The sequence below is a fragment of the Balaenoptera borealis genome (assembly GCF_965194805.1).
Source record: "Balaenoptera borealis genome assembly, chromosome: 2".
Classification (NCBI taxonomy): Eukaryota; Metazoa; Chordata; class Mammalia; order Artiodactyla; family Balaenopteridae; genus Balaenoptera; species Balaenoptera borealis.
In genome coordinates, this window is record NC_138867.1 from 181,580,525 (window position 1) to 181,606,798 (window position 26,274).

At 54.3% G+C, this 26,274-nt stretch overlaps 2 protein-coding genes across 7 annotated transcripts in view; both read right to left on the minus strand.

Moving 5' to 3' along the window:
* KDM4B (lysine demethylase 4B) overlaps nt 1-9,810 on the minus strand; it is a 141,009-nt gene extending 131,199 nt beyond the window's left edge. Inside the window, 1 exon segment of the mRNA XM_082379184.1 lies at nt 9,687-9,810. The gene's annotated coding sequence lies outside the window, so the exon portion shown is untranslated.
* Nucleotides 9,811-16,540: 6,730 nt separating this feature from the next.
* Nucleotides 16,541-26,274, minus strand: part of UHRF1 (ubiquitin like with PHD and ring finger domains 1) — a 32,835-nt gene continuing 23,101 nt past the window's right edge. For 3 of the 6 annotated variants that reach the window (XM_082379223.1, XM_082379222.1, XM_082379219.1), the window contains exons 12-16: nt 25,920-26,082; nt 25,710-25,847; nt 23,455-23,838; nt 21,621-21,719; nt 16,541-18,070 (exon numbers count right to left, since the gene is read on the minus strand). In XM_082379223.1, the coding sequence (XP_082235349.1) occupies nt 17,924-18,070; nt 21,621-21,719; nt 23,455-23,838; nt 25,710-25,847; nt 25,920-26,082 (931 nt within the window). In that variant the 3' untranslated portion in view covers nt 16,541-17,923. Of the gene's footprint in view, nt 18,071-21,620; nt 21,720-23,454; nt 23,839-25,709; nt 26,083-26,274 lie in introns of all 6 variants that reach the window. The other 3 variants (XM_082379224.1, XM_082379221.1, XM_082379220.1) reach the window with 2 other exon arrangements.

Here is a 26,274-nt window from a genome sequence, read left to right on the forward strand (position 1 = left end):
TATGCACAACCCGGTGGCTGCCTTCTAAGGTACAACCCACAACCCTGTCAGGGCCGGGGCCGGGCAGACCAGGGAAGGGAAGTGGCCCAGGAAGCAGCTCGCGTTCAAACCTACTGGCCAGACACGTGGGGGCTTGCGGGGGGGTGGGGCTTGGAAAGGAGGGCACGTGTGGTCTAATCCCGAGCCACGTGAAGCTCTCGGGGAGCCCGCTCCGGGCTTGGAACACGCTCAGCCAATCAGGCCAGCAGGGGGCAGGCAGCAAACAGGACACCCCCTGTCTGGCCCTGGTGGACTCTGGGGCAGGGAGCCCCGGCACTGCCCACCGGGAGAACACACAGGAGACAGACGAGCCAGGGCAGCAGGGGCCGGGGCCACGGTGCTCCGCGGAGCGGGCGCACGGAGAGGTACCACAGGGGGCCGAGCCACCAAGCAAGGCTGGGCCAGCACAGCCCACCCCCTGGGGGCCCTGCCCAGCGCCAGCTGGAGGCAACAGAGGGCACAGAGGTGAGGATCACTACTGAACGCTGGAGTCCAGAACCTGCGCGTCCAAAGGGCGGCCTGAGCACCTCCTGCAGACGAGCTGGGGCAGCACATCCGACGGCCGGGCCTCCGGACTCTGGCCTCCCTCTCCGACCCCCCCGCCAGCCCGCAGGCTGCAGCCCACAGAGGGTTTTAGTGCTGCCTCTGCTGGGGGCCGACGCGGCGAGCGCTCTACGCGCCACAGCCTGGGGTTCTGGAACTCTGAGACAGCGAGGGAAAAGAAGGGGCAGGAAAACACAGAAACTACTGGGTCCCCACAGCAGGTAGTGGATACACAGCGTGTCCCTCCACACACGGGCACATCACTCCGCCATGAAGAGGACGGAAGCCCTGACACTCGCTGCAACGAGGATGGACCTCGAGGACACGATGCTCAGAGAGAGAAGCCAGACGCAGAAGGACACCCAGCGTGTGATCCCATTCACATGAAACATCCAGAACAGGCAGATCCACAGACACAGACGTGGGTTCATGGTTGCCAAGGAGGACGGGGGAATGGGGAGTGACTGTTAAACAGGTATGGGGTTTCCTTTTGGGGTGAGGGAAATGTTCTGGAATTTGATAAAGGTGATGGTTGCACAACTCTGTAAATGTTCTAAAAACCACTGAACTGTCCCCTTTAAAAGGATGAATTTTATGGTATATGAATATTATTATACAATTAAAAATATATTTTTAAAAAAGGCAGGGCAGGAGCATTTGAAGAGGGGCTGTCCTAGAAAACTCGGGATCTAGTCGTCAGCACACCAGAGCCAATCTCTGGGCAGCCGTCCGTGGCTCCCACGTGACTTGAACACCTCTGGACTGGCCTTGCAGACTAGACTCTACGCTCCCCTTCCGCTTTGCCCCTTGGAGCCTGGCACAGGGGGGCCCCAAAGCTGTCCGAGAGACAGACTGGAGGGCTACCCTGGCTTCGCCTGCTTCCTCCGGGAGGGTATCCTAGGCAGGGCCCTGGGCGTCCCCTCCAAGGCCTTGCTCCTCTGCCTGCTGTTCACCTCGCCCATGACGACAAGGCTCGGCCCAGCGGGCAACTCTTCTGCCGCTCCCGGGCCACCACCCGAGCCAGCAAGCGCGGCCCCGGCCCTGTGCTTGGTTTGCATCTGTCTCGGCAGTTCTGCTGCCCCAGGCCCTGCCGTCCCCGCTGCTCTCGGGAGCCCGGCTCTAGGCTTTCATCACGGGCTGGGACCCGCTGCGGGCAAGAGACACTGATCCGCTGGCCTCGTGCACGCGGGCCAGACTACTGGCGCTCTCCGCTGGGTGACAGCAGACGCACGGATGGGCCCAGGCTCGGTGCACGCCCGACGGCGGCGGGTTTGCTGCAAAGTCAGCCCTGGTGGATCGCGCAACCAAGCTGCTGACCGCCCGGCCGAGAGCCACATGGGAGGCCTGCTGGCGGTTCCCAATTTCGTATCTTCACCTCGAGGCTGGCGGACGGCATGGCTGGGCATTTACAGAGGCCGCTCCACCCCTGCTCCCCGCCGCGGCCAGCCTGGACCTACCCACGCCACACACCCCCCAGCTGCAGCTTGTCCACCGGCCGGCTGACCACCCTTCCTACGGCGGGGCCCGGCACGGGGGGCTGGACGTGCAGAGAAGCCCATTTCCGAGGACAACGCTGCCCCTCAGCCTCCAGCTCAGAAGGGGCTCGGGTTGCCCGTGGAGCAGCCAGGACACGAGGAGGCGGGCAAGCCAGACGCCTTCCTTCCCGAGAGGGTGTCAGAGAGCGCCTTCCTTCCCGAGAGGGTGTCAGAGAGCTCGCTCTCTTCACCGGCTCCCTCCTCTTCCTTGGGGGAAGGAGCTGGAACGAAGCAGTGAATCCGGAGTTTCAACTCCAGGGCATTCACTCACACGCATGCTGGAAACAGCAAGGCTCTCTCCCGACCCGTGGCGGAGATAATCAGATCCATGCAGCTCCCGAGCCGAGGTAGGAAGCCAGCCCGCCGATGCTGGCCTTTCTGATGGAGGGGGTTTTAAAGCACAGAACGGAGGACTTCCCTGGCGGTCCAGTGGTTAGGACTCCACGCTTCCATACCGGGGGCCCGGGTTCAATCCCTAGTCAGGAGACTAAGATCCCACAAGCCGAGCGGCGTGGCCAAAAAAATAAGAGATCCCCAGGCAAAGGGCGGGGATCTGAAGGGGCCAGTGGCAACTCCCAGCCCAGCTGCCCGGCCAGGGTCCTGCATGCATCCTGGGGGCAGCTCCCAGGCTGCCGCCTTCCCAAATGGGCCGCCCAGCACGCGGCCCCTCTCCGCCCAACGCGTGGTCCAGGGTACCCCTGGCACAGCCCTGTCGCCGTCACTGCGCCGGCTGGTGGCTTCAGGCTGGCTCCTGCTCAAAGGAGGCCTCCGGGATCCTTGCTCTCCTTCTGCACGAAGCAGAATTCCGGATCCCCTGCCAGCTCATCCTCCACGAATCACTTCTCTCCACGATCTCTCCCGAGACTGGAGCGAGCAGCCACGAAACCATGAAGGTGGGCCCACCTCCGCCCCTACCTGCCCAGAAGGTGCCGTCACTTGGGTCCAACTGCAAACACAGGAGGGAAGTGGGTCCTGGGACAGATCCTGCCGCCCCACCCGCAGATCACCTCTTCACAGCTCGCTGTACAGGCTCATCTGAGAATAGGAGCCGTGATCGCTAGTGCTGGCAGCCGGGGTGAAACCCACATTAGCTCTGGTTCCGCTCTGTACCCAGAGAGCCATTCGGGGTGCAGCAGCCCTTGGCGCCTCGCTTTCTGATTCTTATTCTTTGTCCACTGAACAAAACACACCCGAGGCCCAGAGCGACCCCGCTTGACCAGAGCCACAGGCCTCCCGTGGGGCAAAGACAGCAACGCAAACTTTTCATCAATGCCCTCGGGTCCACGGGAGCCACTGAGGTGGGATGAGAAAAGAAAAAAGGGGAGGGAAGGAAGGAGGAAGGGGGAGATGGCAGAGGAGCAAAGAAAGACAGAGACCAGCAAAAAAAAAAAAAAAAAGGACAGCAACTTTGGAAAGCCAAGAAGTTCTGAGTAATCCGCTCCAGGTTGTTTATTTCAATCAGCTAGAGAAGGCATGACCGTAAATTAACGGTATGCTTCCTTGACAAGTCAGAACACTCCTGGGACAGACCCAGATCTAAGACGCTAACAATCTGCCTGGCTGGGAAATCACTCGTCAGCCAGTCTCCACGGTGGGGAGCAAGGCCAAGGGCACGAGGCCGGCACAATCCCGCTCCCGACACAGGCCGGCGCACAGCCCCACAGCCGTCTCCCATCCACTCGGCCCACAAAGCTCAACTCTCACACACACGAGAGCCACCTCTCCACGAGTGTTCCCGGGCAGGCCCGCGGCCGGATGGCTGCAGCAACCCCCTCCCGGGACTCCGCTGCCCCTTCAGAAGGGGCGCTGGTGTTGGTAAAGAGGATGGGCCAGATGCTTACAAAACAAGAGGATTGGGAAACAGTGTCTTCCTTTTAAACCCTCAGTTTCTGTGAGGTCAAAACAAACTCCTTAGGCCCAGAACACTCCTTCTCAATCTTCTGCTGCCTGCAGAGGTACAATACAAAGGGGGCATCACGGAAAGGTGGGGCATTGCCAGCAACGAAGTATTTGCCCGTTTTTTTTTTTTTGGCCGCACCGTGTGGCACGAGGGATCTTAGTTCCCCCACCAGGGATCGAACCTGCACCCCCGGCAGCTGAAGCGCAGAGTCCTAACCACTGGACCGCCAGGGAAGTCCCTACATCTACTCTTTTCTCAATTTTGAGATCGTTTTGGTGAATGGGATCAGAGCATTTTCTTATATTCCCTGCACTTTAAATTTCCTCGAAACAACCCAGGACCTGTTTTTTTAACATACAGAGTATGATTCTAAATACTTTGATGTAGGAAAGATGGAAATTCATTCATCCAACACATGAATGCTTACTGAACGCCCATCGTGGACAGGAACTGCCTGAGGTGCTGCGGATACACACAGCGACCAAGACAGATGTCGCTCCCACAGCGGGAACCTCACACCCTACTGCGGGTGCTCCCAAACTATGGCCCACAGGTCAAATCCAGCCCACTGCCTGTTTCTGTATGGCCCACAAGCCCAGAATGGTTCTGATGGTTTTTAATGGTTCGGTGGGGGGAAAAAAAAAAATCAAAAGAAGGAAAATAGTTCATCATATGTGAAAAGCATGTGAAATTCACATTTCCGTGTCCGTAAATAAAATTTTATCGGAACAAAGGCACAGTCGTTGGTTTCTGTACTTTTGTATTACAACAGCAGAGCGGAGAGGTCAGGACGGAGACAGTCCGGCCTACAAAGCGGAAGGTAGTTACTTTCTAACCGTTTACAGGAAAAGCTTCTGCCCTAGTGGATGAGACGAACAATAAGTACAAAAACAGATGCATACAAATTTCTGGTAGTGCTGAATGCAAAGAAGAAAAGGCAGGTGGGGAGAGAGAGTGGATGGAAGGGTGAATTTGGGCAGTGAGGTCAGGGATGGCCTCTCTGAGCCGAGACCAGAATGACAAAGAGACCTGAGGGGACAGCACTCTGGCAGAGGGAACAGCAAGTGCAAAGGCCCTGAGTTGGGGAAAAGTAGGCAGGTAAAGTGGTTTCAACTGAAGGGAGGAGGCACGGGGCGGGGGGGGGAGGGTGGTGTGGAGAGCACCTCAGAGGACAGAACAGGGAGGCCATGGGAAGGGTCTGCAACTTTTCTCAAGGACAACAGGAAGCCACTGGAGGGTCCCGAGCAAAGGAAGACCGTTTTTCAAGTTTTTAAAAGCCCCTTGAGGGAACAGTAGTGAGAACTGACAGATTAGTCGGGACGGCTTATCCAGCCGCCAAGATGCTCCCAGAATAAATCAAAGCAGGGAGTAAACTCAAAAACCAATCCATGGGACTTCCCTGGTGGCGCAGTGCTTAAGAATCCACCTGCCAATGCAGGGACACGGGTTCGAGCCCTGGTCTGGGAAGATCCCACATGCTGCGGAGCAACTAAGCCCATGCACCACAACTACTGAGCCTGCGCTCTAGAGCCCATGAGCCACAACTACTGAGCCTGCGTGTCACAACTACTGAAGCCCCCACACCTAGAGCCCGTGCTCCCCAACAAAGACAAGCCACCTCAATGAGAAGCCTGCGCACTGCAAAGAAGAATAGCCCCCGCTCACTGCAACTAGAGAAAGCCCACGTGCAGCAACGAAGACCCAATACAGGCAAAACTCAATCAATCAATAAATATAAGTAAATAAATAAAATACATGATCGCTTTAAAAAAAAATCCATCCAACCCCACAATCATCAGTTCATGGATCCGCTCAGGCCTTAGTCTTGAGGTGGCACAGGCTTTTTTAAGTATCGTAGTTAAATTCATTTCATTGTGTAAAAGTACCTGCACCTGGCACAGTAACAGTCCCGTGACCTCAGGCATCATTGCTCATGAAGAGGCAAGATGAAAGGGGTGAGTCACCTCAAAGTCGACTTGAAGCAAACTGTTAAAGCCAATGGACAGGCAGGGGTCACACAGCTCTAAACCTGCCCACCACGCTTCCAGATCCCAGGAGCATGTGGAAGCCTGTGGGGGGCCCTGCAGGGGCTCGGGAGACCCCCACACCACGCCTGGACGGCCCGTGGTGGGCGTGTCTGCAGGCGAGCACCTCTCCTCCAGGGGACAGAGTAGGAAAGACCTGGACAGCCAGGCCAAGCAGTGTGCGCCGGACATAGCTTGCAAATATGAGCCCCTCCCTTTTAGACGGGGGAGGGGAGGAAAGGGACAGAGGGACCTGGAACTTGAGGTTGATCAGGGTCATGGCCAAATATCAGGCTGCCGTGGGGTTAAAGGTTAAGTGAGAGAGGGTCACCTGGGGGCAACTGCACCCTTCAGGGGACACTGGGCGATGTCTGGGGACATCGGTGGTTGTCACAACTGTGGGGGTAGGGGTGCTCCTGGCATCAATGGGGTGGGAGCCAGGGATGCTGCTCCACACCCCACAGTGCCCGGGACAGACCCCCCCAGAGAACGACCCAGCCCTGAACGTGAACGGGGCAGAGTAGGAAGGGACCTGACGGCAGTAAGAAATCAGCGCCAGGTTCAGAGCACCCTGGCACTGTGTGAAGCCACAGTGACTCTCATCCCCTTTGACCCCCTCAATGACCCAGCATGGGCTCTTATTATACCCATTTTACAGATGAGGAAAGCAAGGCCCAGAGTCATGCCTCAGAGGAGGCATGTGAACCTGGATCTTTCAGACTCTGTTTGGGGAATGGAGTCAAGGACAGGAATCCAGGGGCACCAACAAGAACACAGGTCAGAAGGGAGTCCAGGTTCAGCCCCTCTCCTCCGTCCGGTGTCCTCAGCCAGAAGTGGAGGAACCGGGGCAGGGCAGGTCAGAGCTGTGGGGGTGAGGTCCCACTGAGCAGCCCGGGGGTGTGGGGAGACAGGTCTCTGGAGCACAGCCAGGAACCCCCCGGGGCTGGCAGAGAGGCATGGGGTGGGGGCGGGGGGGGGGTGACCTCACAGTCGTGCAGTCTGCCCGCAGTTCCTTTGCTTTCCACGCTCTTCCCCCAGCCTCTGCCCAGTGGGCTTGGGAAAGTTTAGTGACTGCTCCCCCGCCCGCCCCCCACGCCCCCGGCCAGCTTTGTTCTTGAGCAAGTGACTGGCACAGGGCCTCACAGCTCTGAACCTGCCCCCCACACTTCCAGATCCCGGGAAGAGAGACAGCCGGAAATGGTCATTTGCCCACACCTCGGCCCTCACCCCTCTCACCCCGTGCTGCCCACTCCCTGAGCCGGGCCCCTCGGGGCAGTGGGCACCACACTGCCAGCACAGTTGTGCCCACACCTCGGGACACCCATCTCTCCCTTTCCCCCACTAGACCCAAAGCCCCCTGAAGTTAGGGACTCCCTGCAACCTGCCCCAGTGCTCAAAACCCAATGTCCGCAGGCCAGGTGAGTGTCAGATGGAACCAAGGAACAAATGGGCTCCCCAGGGCTGAGGCTCCGGCTGGGCCCGGCCAGGGGAAGGGGCGGGGCTCAGGAGGGCAGGGGCAAGACACCACAGAGGAGGAGGGGAAATGCAGGGTCAAGTATAGCAGAGCGGCCAGGCAGGGAGAGAGGGGCATGCAGGGCCCCCCGACCACCCCAGAGGGACTGGGGAAGGGTCTTTACTAGGAGACAGCAAAGTACAACAAAGGCAGGGCGGGGTCCTAAATGACTGATCAGCCACACCTTTAAGCTCTTAACACCTCCTTAGCAGCCCACTCCCCAAAGTGGCAAGGATTAGAAAATGCGAGAAAAACAATTGTTACTAAAATCTGGACAGAAATTGTCTCGACAACGACACACTCACGCGCGCGCGCACACACACACACACACACACACACACACACATACACGCACACACACGCACATGCAGCGCGTGACACAGTATCTGCTTGAATCACCGCAAAACCTGGGAGCATTTATGCAACTGCACCTCTGCTCGCGGAGGTGACCTCCCCCAGGGCAGGGCGGTCTGACCGCGGAGGTGCCCCCGGCACAAAAGGGGAGCACCAACGTTTGCCAAGTGTCCAATCAGAAACACGGAAAGAGGGCCAGCGAGTTTCAGAAACCCTCCCCTCAGATGATCACAAGTTGACTCCAGACTTTTACACTCTGTCCTTAGAGATTCCAAAAAGCAAACTACAAAGACCACAGAGGCTGCCCACTGCTTTTGCGAGGGTGGTGAGGAAAAGCTGACCGGGGAGTTGACAAACCCTCCCGACGCCTCATAAGGAAGCTATTATTGGAGAATTAGGCGAGTCACCGGCTCTTGCACGGCAGCGCGGAAAGCCCAAAGAAGTCATGTAGTGAGCCCCTTTTAGGGGCTTTCTCCAGCCTGGGGACAGCCGGATAAATGGCTGCTGAGGCAGAGGGGTGAGGCAGGCAACCTCAGACCCTAAGACAGCGCTGGCAGCCAGTGGGAGCCACAGGAGCTTGCTGAATGCATGCCACGGACAGAAACACATGGAAAAGGACACACTCTTTACATATCACAGGATTGTTGGGCTCCATTGCACAGAACAACCTTCTCACTAGTTTCATAACTCGGGAAACAGTTCCCAGGTGCACCTGAATCATTAAAACAAAAGCATCCTCCCCCAACCAAACAGATGGGACACACCAAGAAGCAGTCCACGTCTCCCCAGCCCCCAAGGGAAAAAAATCCCCTATAAAACCTTCCATCCTGGCCCCGGCAGACGCGCACCCCATTCTGCCTGGTGTCATTGCGCCCACTGGGCGGAGACCCAGGCCCTTGCAGATCTAGGGCAGGTCGCTTTCAGAATGAATCCGTCCCCCAGATCCCACGGGGCTGGAGAGGACACCCCAAGGGGTCCCCGCGGGAGCGACACCAGGATTTATTTCTACAGAGAAGGGGCCTTCGAGATGGCGATCGGGCAGAGAGGGGAAGGCCGTGGGGGCACGCGTCTGGAAACTGCTATGTGCATATCAAGTGGATACATTTTTTTATAAGAAATTCTGATTGCATGCTTATTTTAGGTGGGCTCAGGGAAATGGGGTGCGAGTTTGGAGTCGCGATGGCACGGCGGTTGACTCGGGCAGTGGGGTGGGATGCAGTGATGGACATTTCGGGGGACACCGCTGGGAAGCGCCCCGTTAACCCCACCAGTGCCCAAAGGGCCGGAAATGGAGGCGGGTTTCACCCAGGGCCTGGGATATCTCTCTCTCTCTCTCTTTCTCTTTACTATTATTTTTTTTTTAATTATTAGGTTTGTTGTGAATAATGGAAGGGGAGGGCCCCGCCAGGCAGGGCCAGCCGGGCCGGCCACCCACGCTGTCATCTTTTGTGCGGGGCCGGCGGGGACGCCCCGGCCCAGCCCCCGCGCGCCCCCGGCCCGGGCAGGGCGCCCCCGCCTCCCGCCCCCGGCCCCGCCATTGTCCGGCCGCGCCGCCCCCGCCCGAGGCCCGGCGAGCGCCCGGGGCCGGGCGGTTAACGCCCCCAACCGCCTCGCGGGCCGGGACAAAGCACTGCGGCCGCGGCCCGAGCAGGCCGCGCCCGAGGCCTGGGCCTCGAGTCCCGGACGCCCGCCCGCCCGCAGCCCCAGGCGCGGCGCGGGGGCGGCGGCGGCGACGGGGCCCGTGCTCGGACGCGGCGGCCGCCTCCCCGCGGGCTCACCTGAGGCGGCGCGCGCGGCCCGGTCCGGAGCTGCGGCGCGCGCTCCCCCGCCCTCGGCGTCGCACCCCCAGGCCCTGCTCGGGCCGGGCCCCGCTCGGTCGCTGGCGGCCGAGCCCTCCGCGAGCGCCCCGGGCGGGGCTTATAAGGCCGCGCGCCAGCTCCGCCCCGGCTGCCATTGGCCACCGAGCCCACGCCCGCGCACCCATTGGCTGCCGCTGACAGCTCCGCCCCTCCCCTCCGCGGGGCCCACCAACACCGCACGGCCCGCCCCCTGCGCGCCTCGATTGGGCGGGCGCAGGCGCCGGTCTCGCCTCGCCACTGGCCGGCCGACTAGGACACGCCGGCGCCCACCCACGTGCCCGCTGACCGGCTTGGTTCTCATTGCAGGCTGCGCACGCCAGCCAAGAGGCCGCGACCAACAGGACGGCGCTAGGCCTCAGATTGACAAGGGCGCCTCGGGGACCGCCCAACGACCGCACGGGGGCAAGAGACTATTGGCTTACGGGGTCAGCCCCAGGCACGGACTGGCTGGGGCGGGTGCCAATCACGGCCCGGGCCCCGCCCTGGTTATCAGGCTGCAGCTGAGTACGTGAGCTCCAGCACAACATCAGCACCGCGCCTGGCAGGCTCGGAGAGGGGGTTCGAGACCCAGAGCCGGAAATTGGGTTCAGCGTTCTCCAATTCGCAAAGTCCCGATTTAGGAAACATAGCTCCAACGTAACTCAATTTACAAAGGAGGAGAACTGAGAACTGGTGAAATAAAAGTCAAGCAGCAAGCGCTCCTGCCTCCCCTACCCCCTCCCCCCCCAAAAAAATTCCAAGTTCATTTCCGTTGCAATCGACAAAACTTTGCAAAGGCGCCAGGCCTTCAGGATAAAGCTAGGTGACCTTCGCCGACTTCCCTAAAACGTAAGGGAGGCAAGGAGTTTGGTGCCTCCTGACTTAGGTTCAAAGCTCAGCTGGGCTCACATCCCTCACTGTGGTTGGCCTCCAGAGAAGTAACCTCGCTGGGCCGCAGTTTCCCCTGTGAAATGGATATGACGACGATACAACCCCTCACCGTCGGCCCCTCTCCTGGGAAGTTTGCGCGAATTGGTGAGAGGAGGCACGTAAAGCCTTTGACCATGTGACTTCGCCAAGTGAGCATTTAATTAAGGTTTGCCATTATCGTCATCATCATGATTATTAATTGCATACCAAGCAGTAGGCTAGGCACGCCCCCATTTCGTAGGCAGGAATGTAAATCGGACAATTCGATATTTCCTAATAACGTGGCGAGTGCATCTACGCTCTGTTCCTGTAAGTCCTGTACCCTGAGAAAGGGTCCGGAGCGTGGAGCTTGCCTGGTTCAAGTATGCGGCTGCAGCGCTGTACACAACTGTTTCCAGATTATATAAATAGCTTGTGGCACAGGGTACTCTGGAATACTTTTAACTATGTAGCAATTGAAAAGGGGGTAGATCTACATGTACTGTCATGGAATGATTCCCCTACAAGCCATGTGGAGAGCTGCAGAATGGTCCAGAATTCTGAACAATACCGTTATGGAAAGGAACGCAGAGCAACTGTCCTGTGGTTTCTAAGAGCCCATACCTGTGGCAATGCGCAGAACAAGGCCATCACCAAACTGAGTAAACTAAATCTTTGTGGAGAGGAGGGATCCACCTTGGTAAAAAGTGTAGTTGGTGAGGAGTTTAATCTGCTCTAGGGTGATTTACATCGTCATGGGGCCATATTCAGATATTCCCTCAAGCAGTTAAAATTTAACTTAAAAAGTAGGAACCAGTAACTGCTCCCAAGGAACTCCCTAACCCGTGGGAAAGACAGAAATGTAATCTGGTAGCAGTAATATAGGCTCAAAAGTGCAATCGTATGGGGATCCCCCTACCCCTAGCCTTTTTTTTTCTCTACTTCCTAGTTAACCCCGTTAGACAGTGAATTCCAGGTGTTTGGATTTCACAGACTCTGGAATTTTTTTTTTTTTTTTAATTGGGGGACCTAAATAGGTTGTCAGCTTCCCAATTTTGCTTAGGGGGACTTTTTATAATTTTTTTCTCAAGTTCCTTTTTTTTTTTTTAAATTCCAGTACAGTTGATTTACAATGTTATGTTAGTTTCTGCTGTACAGCGAAATGATTCAGTTTTAATGTGTATACATACATAAATATATATATATATTCTTTTTCATATTCTTTTCCATTATGGTTTATTACAGCATATTGAATATAGTTTCCTGTGCTATACAGTAGGACCTTGTTGTTTATTTTATATATAATAGCTTGTATCTGCTAATCCCAAACTTCTAATTTACCCCTCCCCCACCCCCTTTTCCCTTTGGTAACCATAAATTTGTTTTCTAAATCTGTGAGTCTGTTTCTGTTTTGTAAATAAGTTCATTTGTATCATATTTTAGATTTCACATATAAGTGATATCATATGTTATTTGTCTTTGTCTGGCTTACTTCACTCAGTATGAGAATCTCTAGGTCCATCCATGTTGCTACAAATGGCATTATTTCATTCTTTTTTATGGCTAATATCCCATTGTATATATGTACCACATCTTCTTTATCCATTCACCTGTCAGTGGACATTTAGGTTGCTTCCATGTCTTGGCTATTGTAAATAGTGCTGCTGTGAACATTGGGGTGCATGTATATTTTCAATTAGAGTTTTCTCTGGATATATGCCCAGGAGTGGGATTGCTGGATCATATGGTAACTCTATTTTTAGCTTTTTAAGGAACCTCCGTACTGTTCACCACAGTGGTGCACCAATTCACCAATTTACATTCCCACCAAGAGCGTAGGAGGGTTCTTAGGGGGACTTTTTAAAATGCCATCTATATGTTAAGAAACTTCACAATTGTAGAATCCAGTCAGGAAGTATATTTGACGGTTCACCATACAGTCCTTTCAACTTTTCTACGTTTGAGAGTTTTCATAACAAAATGTTAGGAAAGAAAACTATAATCACTGTCATTTAATTAAAAGGTGTCCTATGCAAAGCAGGAAGGACTCAGTCTCAGAATTTTCAAATGGACAAATTAACTTGAGAACAACTCACTAATCATCTTCCAGTCTTTGCAGACAGGTGCAGATCTCACAAAGGGCTGGGGCTGGGAATCACAGGCATCTGTCCCTAAGTAAGGTCAGGAGGACCTCTGGCACTGGCCTTCAGATGACCCAAGGCCAGCTTGTTTCTAACTGTTCTTCACATTCCTCTGCTTTCCCAAAACTCCCCTCCAGCTTCTGCTTATGGGCTAGTCTGATGCATAAAAGATAGAGATGGACAGAAAAATAGATCCTCCTATGTCTTTACTTTTATCTTTTGGCTGCACCACATGGCTTGCGGCTTAGCTCCCTGAGCAGGGATCGAACCCGTGCCCCCCTGCAGTGGAAGCACAGAGTCTTAACCACTGGACTGCCAGGGAAGTCCCTAGATCTTCCTATGTCTCTAAAAAATAAATTTTTAGAAATACATTTGGGGGGTATATCCTTGGTGGTCCAATGGTTAGGACTCGGCACTTTCGCCGCCGTGGCCCGGCTTCAATCCCTGGTCAGGGAACTATGATCCTGCAAGACACGTGGTGCAGCCAAAATAAACATAAAAATATTTTTTTTAATTTTTTTAATAAAAAAAATTTTTTAGAAAACAAATACATTTGGAGGAGGAATTCTAACATTCCATTTCATGCCAAGCAGATATTGCTAGACACATGTGTAGTATACGTTTCACTTTTATGAGCACAGACACATAATGTAAACACCAGACCACGGCTCATGTGTTTGTTTAGGTGCTAGACAAAGCAGGCTACCCCATCAATGAACTGAATAGAAAAGAAAAACCGGCACAAAATAGTATATACACTACTGTCCTAATGTCGTTCTTTAAATTTGTATATAAAACAAATACTTGGAGGGACTTTCCCGGCAGCACAGTGGATAGGACTCCTCGATCCCAATGCAGGGGGCCTGGGTTCGATCCCTGGTCAGGGAACTAGATCCCACATGCATGCTGCAGCTGAGAGTTCGCATGCCACAACTAAGGAGCCCGCCTGTTGCAACTAAGACCCCACACAACCAAATAAATAAATAAATATTTAAAAAGTAATAAATACATGGAGAAACATCTGTAAACAAATATGTACCATGGCTTTGCCATGTCCTCGAGTAAGCCACTTAACCTGTCTATGCCTCAGTTGTTCTGAGGTTGAATGCTGCAGTACCAACACACATGTATAAATAAAGCCTAAAAATATTAACCCTCTCAGGGGCAGGACTATGTGCTTTAGCTTTTTCTTCATATATTCAGTTTCCAAATGTTCTGAAGGGATTATGTATTAATTTTATAACGTGGGGTGGAGGGAGAGAAGGAAGTTTTACACTAAGAAAAAAAAAAAAAACAACCAACCAGGTAGATTTTAAAAGGTGGTCCATCCACACCCTGGAATATTACTCAGCCATAAAAAGGAGTGAAGTGCTGACACTTGCTACAACGTTGGATGGACCTTGAAAACACCAGGGTCAGTGAGAGAAGCCAGACACAAAAAAACTATGTGTTGTATGAATTTATTTATATGAAGCACCCAGAACAGGCAAATCCAGACAGAAAGTAGGTTAATGGTTGCCAGAGGCTGGGGAGGGGTGGGAAGTGACTGCTAATGGGGATCGGGCTTCTTTTGAGGGGGGATGAAATTCTGGAACTAGACAGAGGTGATGATTGCACAACTGTGCAAATATACTAAAACCCACTGAACTGTATACTTTAAGCGGGTGTTATGGCATGTGCAATATATCTCAATAAAACTGCTATAAAAAAATTAAAACTACCAAAAGTCTACCAGGAAATGAATACACCTTACATTGTGATTATTTCTGCATAGCAGTGCACATACACTTTTCTGGGGTTTGCTCATTTTTAACAATGACATTGTTCTTAACTTTTATGTGAGAAACAAAAAAATTCCACAATCTCCACAATTAACGCACCTCAGGGTGTCCTGCCCCTGTGTGCGGCCCACTTGGGGACATTTATGGAGTTTCCTCTGATCCTCATAGCTGGGCATCTTTCCTATTTTTATTTCATGTTCACACTTTGATTTTTTTTTTTTGAGATATAACTCGTATACTGTACAGTTCAAAGGATTTTAGTACATCCACAGGTATGTGCAATCGTCACCAAATTTAGAACATTTTCATCTCCCCAAAATGAACCCCGCACCCTCTAGCTCTCACCCCCTCTCCCTCCCTACTGGCTAAGCATCGCTACACTAATCTGCTTTCTGTCCCTACAGATCCCTGTGTTGAGCATTTCATGTGAATGAGATCATATCATATACGATCGTGTGATTGCCCTCTTTCACTTAGCATAATGTTTTCAAGGACACGCTTGACATATTTGAAGGTCCAAAAGAGGCAGAGCTTTATTGTGCTTGTTTTTTTTAAGATTTTTTTTGACATGGACCATTTTTAAAGTCTTTATTGAATTCACTACAATATTGCTTCTGTTTTACATTTTGGTTTTTTGGCCACGAGGCAAGCGGGATCTTAGTTCCCCGACCAGGGATCAAACCCGCGCCCCTGCATTGGAAGGCGAAGTCCCAACCACCAGACCGCCAGGGAAATCCCTGTTTCTTAAATTAGATCTGCCCACGTCATTGTCTAACCATCCGTACAAGGTGCCAGTGATAGGTTGGTGTGAGTAATGGCATCTGCAGAACTCAGCACTATCACCTTCCCTGGAGTTGATTATTAAACTTGCCTCATCCTTGGGGAATTCCCTGGTGGTCCAGTGGTTAGGACTTCACACTTCTATTGCAGGGGGCATGAGTTTGATGCCTGGTCAGGGAACTAAGATCCTGCAAGCCAAACCGTGCAGCATGGCCAAAAAAAAGAATGAAAGAAACAAGACAACAAACAAAAAACAAAACAAAAAAAAGCCATAAACGAGACAAAAAGACAACCCTCAGAATGGGAGAAAATATTTGCAAACAAAGCAACGGACAAAGGATTAATCTCCAAAATATACAAGCAGCTCATACAGCTCAATATCAAAAAAACAAACAACCCAATCAAAAAATGGGCAGAAGACCTAAACAGACATTTTCCCCAAGGGGGAAAGGGGTGGGGTGGGAGGAACTGGGAGACTGGGATTGACACATATACACTATTGATACTATGTATAAAATAGACAAATGATGGGAACATGCTGTATAGCACAGGGAACTCTGCCTAATGCACTGTGGTAAATGGGAGGGAAATCCAAAAGGGAGGGGATATCTTTATGTGTGTGGCTGATTCATTTTGTTGTGCAGCGGAGGCTAACACACCATTGTAAAGCAACCATACTCCAATAAAAATTAATTAAAAAAATAAAAACAAAAAAACCTTGCCTCATCCTTGGCCTCTGACTCCTGCTGGAAACAGCATTTCAGGTCACCAGCCTCCACACCCCCATGTACCCCCATCTCCCCAGGCCTGCAGAGGGCCCCCTGGGGTCAAGGAGCTCCTTAGTTGATGATTCAGGCTGCTGACACCCACTCAAGGCAGAGCCAGTCTCCTAGTGGGGGACCACAACAGCCTGTTTCTTCTAATGTAAATGGGGACAGTGCCACCCACCTTAGTGACACTAAGTGACATCTGGCTCCAAGCCAGAAGGCCTGGTTTGGCCCCTATGGACCGCTGCACGTCACTTGGACCTTGTGGGACTCAGTTTTCTCATCTGCAAAGTGGGAACAATGCCACCTGCCTAGTCTGACTCCCGGGGTTTTTGTAAGGAAAAAATGTGTTACTAGCTATAAAAGTGCCTGGTGGGCTACAAAGCACTTTGCAAATAGAAGACACAACCAAATGCATCTGTAAAAGGCATTTATTCTGAGAATCTAAAACCTGGACAGAGAATATTGAACTTCATAAAAAAAGCCTACACAGGATTTCGTCATTTATTCCTAATACATTAAGCACCTAATAATAAGGAAAAAAAGAGAAACTTTTAAAACGATATCGCTCCAGTTTGTCTGCAGTTATGTGATTTAAAATATCCCTGTTCTGTTGAGGTATAAGCTGCAAACTTTGGTCAAGTTAGAAACATTAACAAATCATTCCAAAAAACACAAAACTCCCCCCCCCCCAAAAAAAACACAACCAAACCCTAAGTTATTAGCTTTCTCGGTACATGTACAGTAACTACAAAAAAAATTTCATTTAGAAAAGGTGTTTTTTTTTGTTTTTTTTTTTTAAAGTTTCCCTCTTGTAATTCCCAATTGGCGAGTTGAAAATTCAACTTCGAGGATCGACAAAAGTCCCATCGTCCCCACTCGCTCACCCGGGGTCCCCAGGGAGGCGCTGGAGGACCACAGTTTGAGATTCCGGTTGGCACTGTCAACAATTCAGTGCTGAGAAAGAGCACCGCGTTGAAGAAGGAAGGAGGGACCAAAGGCACTTGAACGTGGCCCCAGGCGTTTGCTTCCGTGGCGTCCAGAGGGGACGTCGCTGGGCCGCCCATCGGCCCCCATGGAGGGAAAGAGTCCAGCGGAGGTAGCTTCGGTGTGGCCCCAGCTCTCTGCTTGGGTGGCCGGTGGGGACGCGGAAGCAGCCCGGTGGGGGATGGCTTGGAGGCGGGGGGGTTCAACTGTGCCCAACGGGACCTCTCCGCTTTTCCTTTGAACACTTTCCTGCCGGCGACGCAGGGCCAACACCACACCCAGGGCCACCGCCAGGCGGGATGTCACCTCTGGGGGGCCTGACCCGCCAACCTTGAAAAGATTGTTCTAGGCAGCCCGGAGCCGTCTTGCGAGTCAGCGGCCAGAACAGCTGAGAATCTGATGCTGGGGATTTCAGTGGCCTTCACGCCAAGTTGTTTCTAATTCCATCCTCAGAAGAAAAACAATTTTTTTTTGTTCGTTTTTTTGTTTTTAGGGTTTTTTTTTTTCCGCTGATAAATTGCAGGCTTTTTATTTATTTATTTATTTATTTTTAAAACCAAAATAAAAACACAGAGAAGTCCAACTTTCTTCCTTCCTTTGAGTCATAATACAAATTCCTGAAAGTTTTATAGATTAAAAAAAAAAAAAAAAAGAGACCAAACCGGGAAGACGAGGCTTTTTTTTTTTTTTAGGAAGTGGAGGAAAAACTACATGTTTAAGTTAAGCTCACTAAAAATAAAATGGGGGCCACAGACCCCCCCCTCCCCGATAATGTTTTTTTAAAAAAACACCCGGCGAGAAGTGCTTGAGGATCACCGTCCGCTCCCGTAGCCAGGGAAGAGCTGGTTAAGGACAGCCTGCAGCGGCTGGTTCACGTGCATGGCGTAGCTCCGGCCCAGGTCATAGCGGCAGGCCGGGCAGCTGAACACCTGGGCCCTGAAGGACCTGTCCAGGCAATCCTGCGGGAGAGCGGGTGGTGAGAGGTGCTCCTGGCCACCCACGGTCCCCCCGGGGCGGTGTCGGGAGCCCAGAGGCCCCTCCTGACCCTCAGTCTCACTTGCCACTGCTGGCTGCCCATCACCAGCCCGGCTGCCCCAGGCTCAATGACTCCAAGGTCTCCAGGGAATTCCCTGGCGGTCCAGTGGTTAGGACTCTGCACTTTCACTGCTATGGGCGCGGGTTCAATCCTTGGTCAGGGAACTAAGATCCCACAAGCCGAGCGGTGTGGCCAAAAAAAAAAAAAAGACTCCAAGGTCATCCCGGCCACCAGGCCCCTGTACCTGCAGGTCACACCACCTGACAGGTCCATGCCCTGGCTCTCTCGTCACCCGTGCCTCGGCTCAAGTCCCCTCCTCAGAGGACCCCTCCTCGAAGCCCCTGGAACATCCCCGCCTCACCTCACCCTGTCTGCTTTCAAAACAGCACCTTCCGCCTTCTGGAATCATCTTGTCGACTAACCTGCTGGCGTGTAACACACCAGACACTCCCCAAGATGGGGGCTGTGTCTCCCTGAATCTCCCGGCACCAAGCACAAGACCCAACCCAGAGGAGATGCTCAATGAACATGTGTCGGTGAGAAGACGGGAGGAGAGGGAGGAAGGAGGGAGTCTGGACGCTGAGCCAGACTTCTGGGTTCAAACCCACTTGTCAACCCAGTGATGCCAGGGGAAGAGCCAGGTGGAGCCCGAGCTGTGAGGCTGACGGGCCCTACCTCCCCGTCGGAGCAACAGGCCGAAGACGCCACGGGGAGCAGGCACCCGCACAGGCGCACACACCTGAAGGATGGCGCCAGGCAGCTGGGTGAGGGGCAACACCAAGCTGGTGAAAACCTGCTGCTGCCACGGCACGCTACCGCTGGATGCAGGCGGCTGCTTTTGATCCCTATTTTTAAAAACTCCTGGACTTCCCTGGTGGTCCAGTGGTTAAAAATCCACCTGTCAATGCAGGGTACACGGGTTCGAGTCCTGGTCTGGGAAGATCCCACACGCCGCGGAGCAGCTAAGCCCGTGCGCCACAACTACTGAGCCTGCGCTCTGGAGCGCGCGAGCCACAACTACTGAGCCCGCGCTCCGGAGCGCGCGAGCCACAACTACTGAGCCCGCGCTCCTAGAGCCCGTGCTCTGAAACAAAAGAAGCCACCACAATGAGAAGCCCGTGCACCACAACAAAGAGTAGCCCCCGCTCGCCACAACTAGAGAAAGTGCAAGCACAGCAACGAAGACCCAGCACAGTCAAAAAAATACAACAAAGACAAAAAACAAAAACAAAAAAACAACTCCTGTGTTCTTTTCCAATATAAAGTCTATAGCCTGATCCCAGGCACAAGAGGTAGTGCTTTCTGCTCAACACACTAAGACATGGGTTCAGAATCAGGTTCTGGACCACTGCACGATTCACAATGGCCAAGAGGTGGAAACACCAAGAGTCCATCCACGGATGATGGCTAAACACAGTGTGGTCCATCCACACGCTGCCACGTGACTCAGCCTTCAAAAGGAAAGAGGTTCTGACACACGTGACAACATGGATGAGCCTGAACACGATGCTCAGTGAGAGAAGCCAGACACAGAAGGACAGATACTGTCTGATTCCACTCATGCAAGGTCCCTAGAGAGTGAGATCCACAGAGACAGGAAGTAGATGGTTGGGGGCCAGGGGCTGGGGGAGGGGCTGGGGAGTGAGTGTTTCATGGGGACAGAGTTTCAGTTTGGGAGGATGAGAAAGTTCTGGAGGTGGATGGTGGGGACAGTTGCACAACAATGTGAATGTACTTAATGCCACTGAGCTGTGCACCTAAAAAATAGTTAAAACGGTAAAGGTTATGTTATCTGTATATTACCACAGTAAAAATATTTTAATAGTGTAAAAACAAAATCAAACGCTGGGACATAAGGGTGGAGGGTCAAAGCCATTTCCCCACAGCCCCTCAGACGCTGAGCTCACTGGAGACGAACGACAGTCGTGAGGATGCCCAGGACAGACACGCACTCGCCAGGGCCACCTCCTTCGCACCGGCGGCACGGCGGCCGCAGGTGTGGTGACTCCGAGCCGCTCGGCCTGACCTCGCACGCGCCCCGCGTCTCAGTGTCCGGCTGCGCGCTGGCCGGGTACACCTCAGAGCCAGAAGGGTGCTGCGATGCCCCTTTCCACGGGGCAAAGGGGCTCAGCACAGGCTTTCCAAGGTCACACGGCCAGAAAGGGCAAAGCCGGGGGTCAAAGCCACACTGCCGACCCCGACGATGTGTTCTCACCCCGCTCCGCCAAGCTTCTGAGCCCCCTCGGGCTCCACACGGCCTCGGACACCCAGGGGCGTCTCTCCCGGCCACACAGCTGAAGGGCCTCGGTCAGGCCACATGGCACGAGTGCTGCCCAAGTGCCCATGTTCTCAGAGTCCCTCCCCTGGTCTGATAAGTGACCCGACGCCCTGGACCGAGACGGCCCCGAGGCGAGAGAGCAGCTCAGAGACCCAGGGTGACCGGGAGGCAGGGAGAGTCCCTTCTAAATTACGTGCCTGCACTGCCCATGAGTTCCTACTGACCGACTCTGGCCAGAAGGCACTGCAAGGACACCATACATGCAGACCAGCGCTTCCCAAGCTGGGCGACCCCTGGGACCGAGTGGGAGGGGCCTCGGATGCTGCTCAGCCCCCCAGCACCCAGGACATCCCCTGGTGTGTTCACTCTGGTGTCATTCACCCCACGACAGAGAACGATCCGGCCCCAAACGTCAGCAATGCTTGGGGAGAGACCCTGGTCTGGCCCAATCTCAGCCCCTCCCAATCTCTTTTCAAAAGCATCAGATCGGGTACTGTTTCCCTCCTAAGACTGACCACTGGCCGGAGCCCTCCAGCCCCGCCACCGGGCCCCCCTCCCCTGCCCTTGTCCCCAACAGGCCTTGGCTACTCCAACATGCCTGTGGGTCTAAGCTTCTGCACAGGTCACTCTGCCTACCTGGGATGCTGCCCCAAGGCCTGCCTCAGGTGGCAGGTTAATGCCACCTCCTCCAGGAAGCCTTCCCCCCTGCTCCTCTAGGAGATAAGCGCCTCATGCCTCTCCAGCCCGGCCCACTTAATCATTTAGTATGACCAGATCCCAGGCCAGGACAATAGCCCATCCTCTCCCACACCGGACCTCCAGGATCTAAGAGGCTGGAGAGGACCAGACCAGTGTGTGGCCCCTAAGGAAAGCAGGCGCCAACCTGTTGAAGGCACAGCAGAGGGCCGGTGTGGCTGGAGGTTCGGGACGATGGCAGGGTGGGCAATGGCTGGGCGAGGAGTTTGCGTTGGATTCCGGGGCACCAGGAGGGTGGGGAGCAGGGAGCGAGTGATGGGCGCCTGTGATTAAGGCTGGGGTGCTACTGTAACCCAGGCCGCCCGGAAAAGAGACCCTCAAGCCCCTCGAAGGGCCGGGGGCAGGAGGTGCAGAAGCAAAACTGGCAAGCCCAGGTTGGCAGCAGGGGTCCGATCGCCCCTCCAGGACCTCCTGTCCAGGGCCCTCAGCGCCCACTCACCTTGCACACGGTGTGCTGGCACACGGTCGTGATCGGGCGGAACACCAGCTCCTGGCAACAAATACACTGGAACGCCTCCTCCACTTTGCTCAGGAATTTCTGGAAGCAGAGGAGAGGGTGCATGAGCCCGGCAAAGGCTCGGTTCCCCAGAGTGAACGAGCACGACGGGCCCCCAGATTCCCTGCTTAGCCCTCGCCCTGGCCCGAATCTCATCCTCTGGCACCGGAGCACACGCAGGCTGGAGATCAAGACCGCAGTCCATCAGCGCTTCTCTCGGCACAGAGCCCAGCCCTGCGACACACGGCACCGCCTGCCTGCCGCCCGCTGCTCAGACCCCGGGCTCCAGTGGCGGATGAGACAGAGAAACGCCTGCCTTCTTGGAGCATGGGGCCCAGCGGGGAAGACCAGAGATTAAGCAGGTGAGAGACAGAAAGGTCACAGCAGTGCTGGGGAAAGGACAGCAGGGAGCCCCAGAAGGAGGGCGGTCAGAGTCCCCCCGTGGAGAAGGTGACCTGTCAGCAGAGAGACCCGAAGGACGTGGGGCGGCTGAATCACAGCCTCCTAAGATGTCCACGTTCGAATCCCGGGACCTGTGGACGTATCACCTCACGGGGCAGAGGGGACTTCGCAGGTGGGGTTAAGGCCCTTGAGACAGGGATGACCCTGGATTCCCCGGGGAGCCCAGCGTCATCACAGGGTCCTTATAAGAGGGAGGCGGGAGGGTCAGAAGCAGAGAGAGACGGGAGATGTTGCACTGTTGGCTGTGAGGATGCAGGAGGGGCCGCGAGCCAGGGATGCAGCGCCACTAGAAGCTGGAGAAGGTGGGAACCGATGTTCCCCTGGAGCCTCCGGAAGGACCCGCCCTGCCCACACTTGGATTTTACCCCTAAAGGCTCACTTGTTAGGGCAGCCACAGTGATTTCATGCCGGAGGGAGACTGAGCCAGGAGGGCTGGGGTGGAAGGTACTTCCCCAAAGAGAAACCCACGAGGGCAGAGGCCGTGCAATGGGATGACCAGGAGGAAGAGTCCAGAAGGAGAGGACGTCAGCAGCAACGGGCTGCTCGCCCGGGGCTCAGAGGATCTGGGTTTGATCCTGACCGTGAGCCATGGAGAGCCAATCCCCACCAGGCAGGGGCAGCCAGAGGACGCTGAGCCACTCACTTCCAGTGACCCATCAATGTCACTCACCCCACTAAGGCAGGAGGATCAAAGAAAAGACAGCGCCGGTTTGGCGGTTCCTCGGAAATTTGAACACAGAATGACTTTATGATCCAGCAATCCCACTTCTGGGTTTACGCCCAAGAGAACTGAAGACAGGGCCGCAGAGACGTGCCCACCTGTGGTCACTGCAGCACTGTTCACAACAGCCAAAAGCTGGAAGCAACCCAAGTGCCCACTGAGAGATGATGGATAAACAAATTCCATCTGCACAGTGGAATATTACGCAGCCTTAAAAAGGAAGGAGCGTCTGACACCTGCCACAACACGGATGGACCCTGAGGACATGATGCTCAGTGAGAGAAACCAGACACAGAAGGACACACACTGTCCGATTCCACTCATGTGAGGTCCCTAGAGGAGTCGGATCCACTGAGACAGAAGGTAGATGGTGGGGGAGGGGCTGGGGAGTCAGCGTTTCACGGGGACAGAGTTTCAGTTTGGGAAGATGAGAAAGTGCTAGAGACAATGGTGGGGATGGTTGCACGACAGGCTTAATGCCACTGAGCTGTGCACTTTAAATAGTTCAGATGGTCAGTTTCATGTCTTCTCTATTTTATCACAATGGAAAGAAAGAGGCCCCGGCCAGGCCCGGGGGAGGGTAGGGGGGCTCACCGGCCCGTCCTTGAGCGACTTCAGGATCTCCGTCCACAGCTTTGTGTTGCTCTTGTCCTCCTTGATGAGGTTGCTCTGCTGGGTGGTGAGGCTGTAGGGCTCCACCTTGGTCTTCTTGGGTGCCCCTCGCGAGGACCCGTCGCCTCCTGGGACAGAGCAGGGCGGGTGAGGGTGGAGGCCCCCCCACCCCCCCGCACACAAGGATGGGTCCCGAGTACGAGAACGGCCGCGGAGACACCCACCAGCCGACTTGCTTTTCCGCTTGCCCTTCCTGGGGGACGGGAAGCCCTCCTCCCCGTCCTCCTCCTTCTCCAGGGCTGCCCTCTTGCTGTTTTCCTTCTCCTTCTCCCTCCTGGCCAGGGCCTCCAGGTAGCCTTCCGGGTACTGCGAGGAGGAGAAGACAGGACGGTCACCCCTCCCCGGTCCCCAGCCGGGCCCCAGAGACAGACTCTGTGCTCCCTTGGCCTCAGCTCAGAGGCCTCCACCAACTTAACTCTGGAGCAGAAACTAAGCACAGAAACTCACAGGAACAAGCATTAATGGCACAGCGGCAGTGAGCGAGATAACGTGAGATAACGCACGGTAGAGGCCCGCCATCAGATCAAGCAAAGAAGACAGTCTTTTTTCCTTTTGTTTTATTTTTTGGGTTTTTCTGGCCGTTCCACGCGGCTTGTAGGATCTTGGTTCCCTGACCTGGGATTGAACCCTCGGCCTCAGCAGTGAAAGCGCCGAGTCCTAACCACTGGACAGCCAGGGAATTCCCAAGACAGTCTTAGTATCTTTCCATTTCGATGAGAAGTAGGCAAACATTTCCAGCCAGGGGCCAGGTAGTAAAAGTTTCGGGCTCCGTGGGGACGAAAGCCGGCCCAGCTCCTGTGGGATTGAATGGGCGTGGCTGGGCCCCAGGAAGACTTCGTTTACCCACCACTGGCCTAGGGCCTTAGCTCCACAACCCGATTCTGATGGGTCTTGGACCCCTCTGAGCCCCATCAGGCATCATCTAATTAGAAATGGGGTTCTAAGGCACCTACAACCACATCCGATTCTCCAATGTTTCATCAAGAAACCCTCAAGCTTTTCTAGCAACACAAACTTGCAATGAAGACTTAAGTTCTAAATAAAAAATCCTCCTCCCACCAAACAGTGACGTGCCTGACCCACGGCTGTCTCTCCCCAGTTCCTCCGCTTCTAAACGTCCCTGTGTTTGTGTCCACCTAGAGGGGTGGGATAGGGAGGGTGGGAGGGAGGGAGACGCAAGAGGGAGGAGATATGGGGATATATGTATATGTATAGCTGATTCACTTTGTTATAAAGCAGAAACTAACACCATTGTAAAGCAGTTATATTCCAATAAAGATGTTAAAAAATAAAAAATGAAAAAATAAGTAACTAAATAAAATAAAATTCCCTGTGGAACAACCAGTGTGTTCAAAAGGCAACTCTATGTGGCCTCCCAGGGGGGTAGGTGCTATCAGACTCTCAACAGCAATTAAGATTCCTTAAATAGTCCCACCACGACTTATCAGCTGGAAAGCGGATCACCAGGAGGAACAGAAAACACCATAATTATAGTGCAAAAAAGCCGTATTCTGCAGGCACGGGGTGAACTCTTGAAGATTCTGCTGCTATAAAGAGGTGAGTGATTGCTCCGGGGGATCAGTCCACCTTATCTTTACATTTAGACCTTGCCCTATTCTATATTTAGACCAGTTTTATTGGTTTGTCTGCTTTTGGGGTAGGGAGGGGTGATGGACAGAGAGGAGAAAGAGAGATGGGGGACTTCCCTGGGGGTCCAGTGGTTAAGACTCCGCCTTTCAATGAAGAGGGCACAGGTTCAATCCCTGGTCAGGGAGACCCTGCATGCTGCAAGGTGCGGCCAAAAAAAAACCAAAAAAAACAAAAAGAGACAGGGAAGAGGGGGAGGAGAAGATGGGATGCGAGGGGACTGGCCAAGAGAGAGGAGACCGGACTCCAGATTGGTTTCGGATAAGCTCTTGGAACACAGCTCAGATAAGGAAGCCCAGCTCTCAGCTCTAACATCACGAAAGCAAAGATGCAAACCTGCCCAAGCCACCCCTCCCCTATATCCACTGGCTGAAGGACACGGATGGTACAGCCAGCGAGGTGTCACCAGCTCACAGCCTGGAAATCGTCCGGGATGAGAAAAACCCCAGAGAGCATGGCTCCTCGCTCAGACGCTCCCCGCCCCAGGCCCCAGGCGCGAGCTCCAGCCGCCAGCGCAGGCCCGGACGCACCTGCATGGTCAGCCCCAGCTTCTTGATCCGGTCCTTCCCCTCCTTGGTCCAGGGCCCCGGCTCGATGTCATCCCTGCGCAGGAGGAAGCGCCACACCAGGAAGCCGGACTTGCCCTTCTCGGGCCAGTACCTCACGACCTGTGGGAAGAAACGCGGGGTCAGTGACCTGGGGGCCAGGGGCGGGGGGCAGGCACGGGGGCCCCCACTCACCTTGTAGATGCCGTCGTACCGGTTGCCCTCGATGGGGGCGTACTTGCTGTGCTTGCGGCCCTTGACGTTCCGCACCACCCGGACCGGCTTCCCAGACCGCCAGTCCTTGGCCTCGGCCCCTTTGAGGTCGTTGATGGGGGCAAAGCAGTTCAGAGCCAGCGCCCTGCGGGGAGAGCCAGGCCCAAACGCTGGACTGCGTCCCCCAGAGAGAGGGGGTCGCGTCCCAAGCCCCCGGCCCCGTGAACATGTGACTTTCTTTGGAAAGACGGTGCTTGCGGATGAAGTCAAGTTCGGAGGCGGTCAGAATGGATTAGGGTGGGCCCTGAACCCAGTGACCGGTGTCCATATAAGGAAA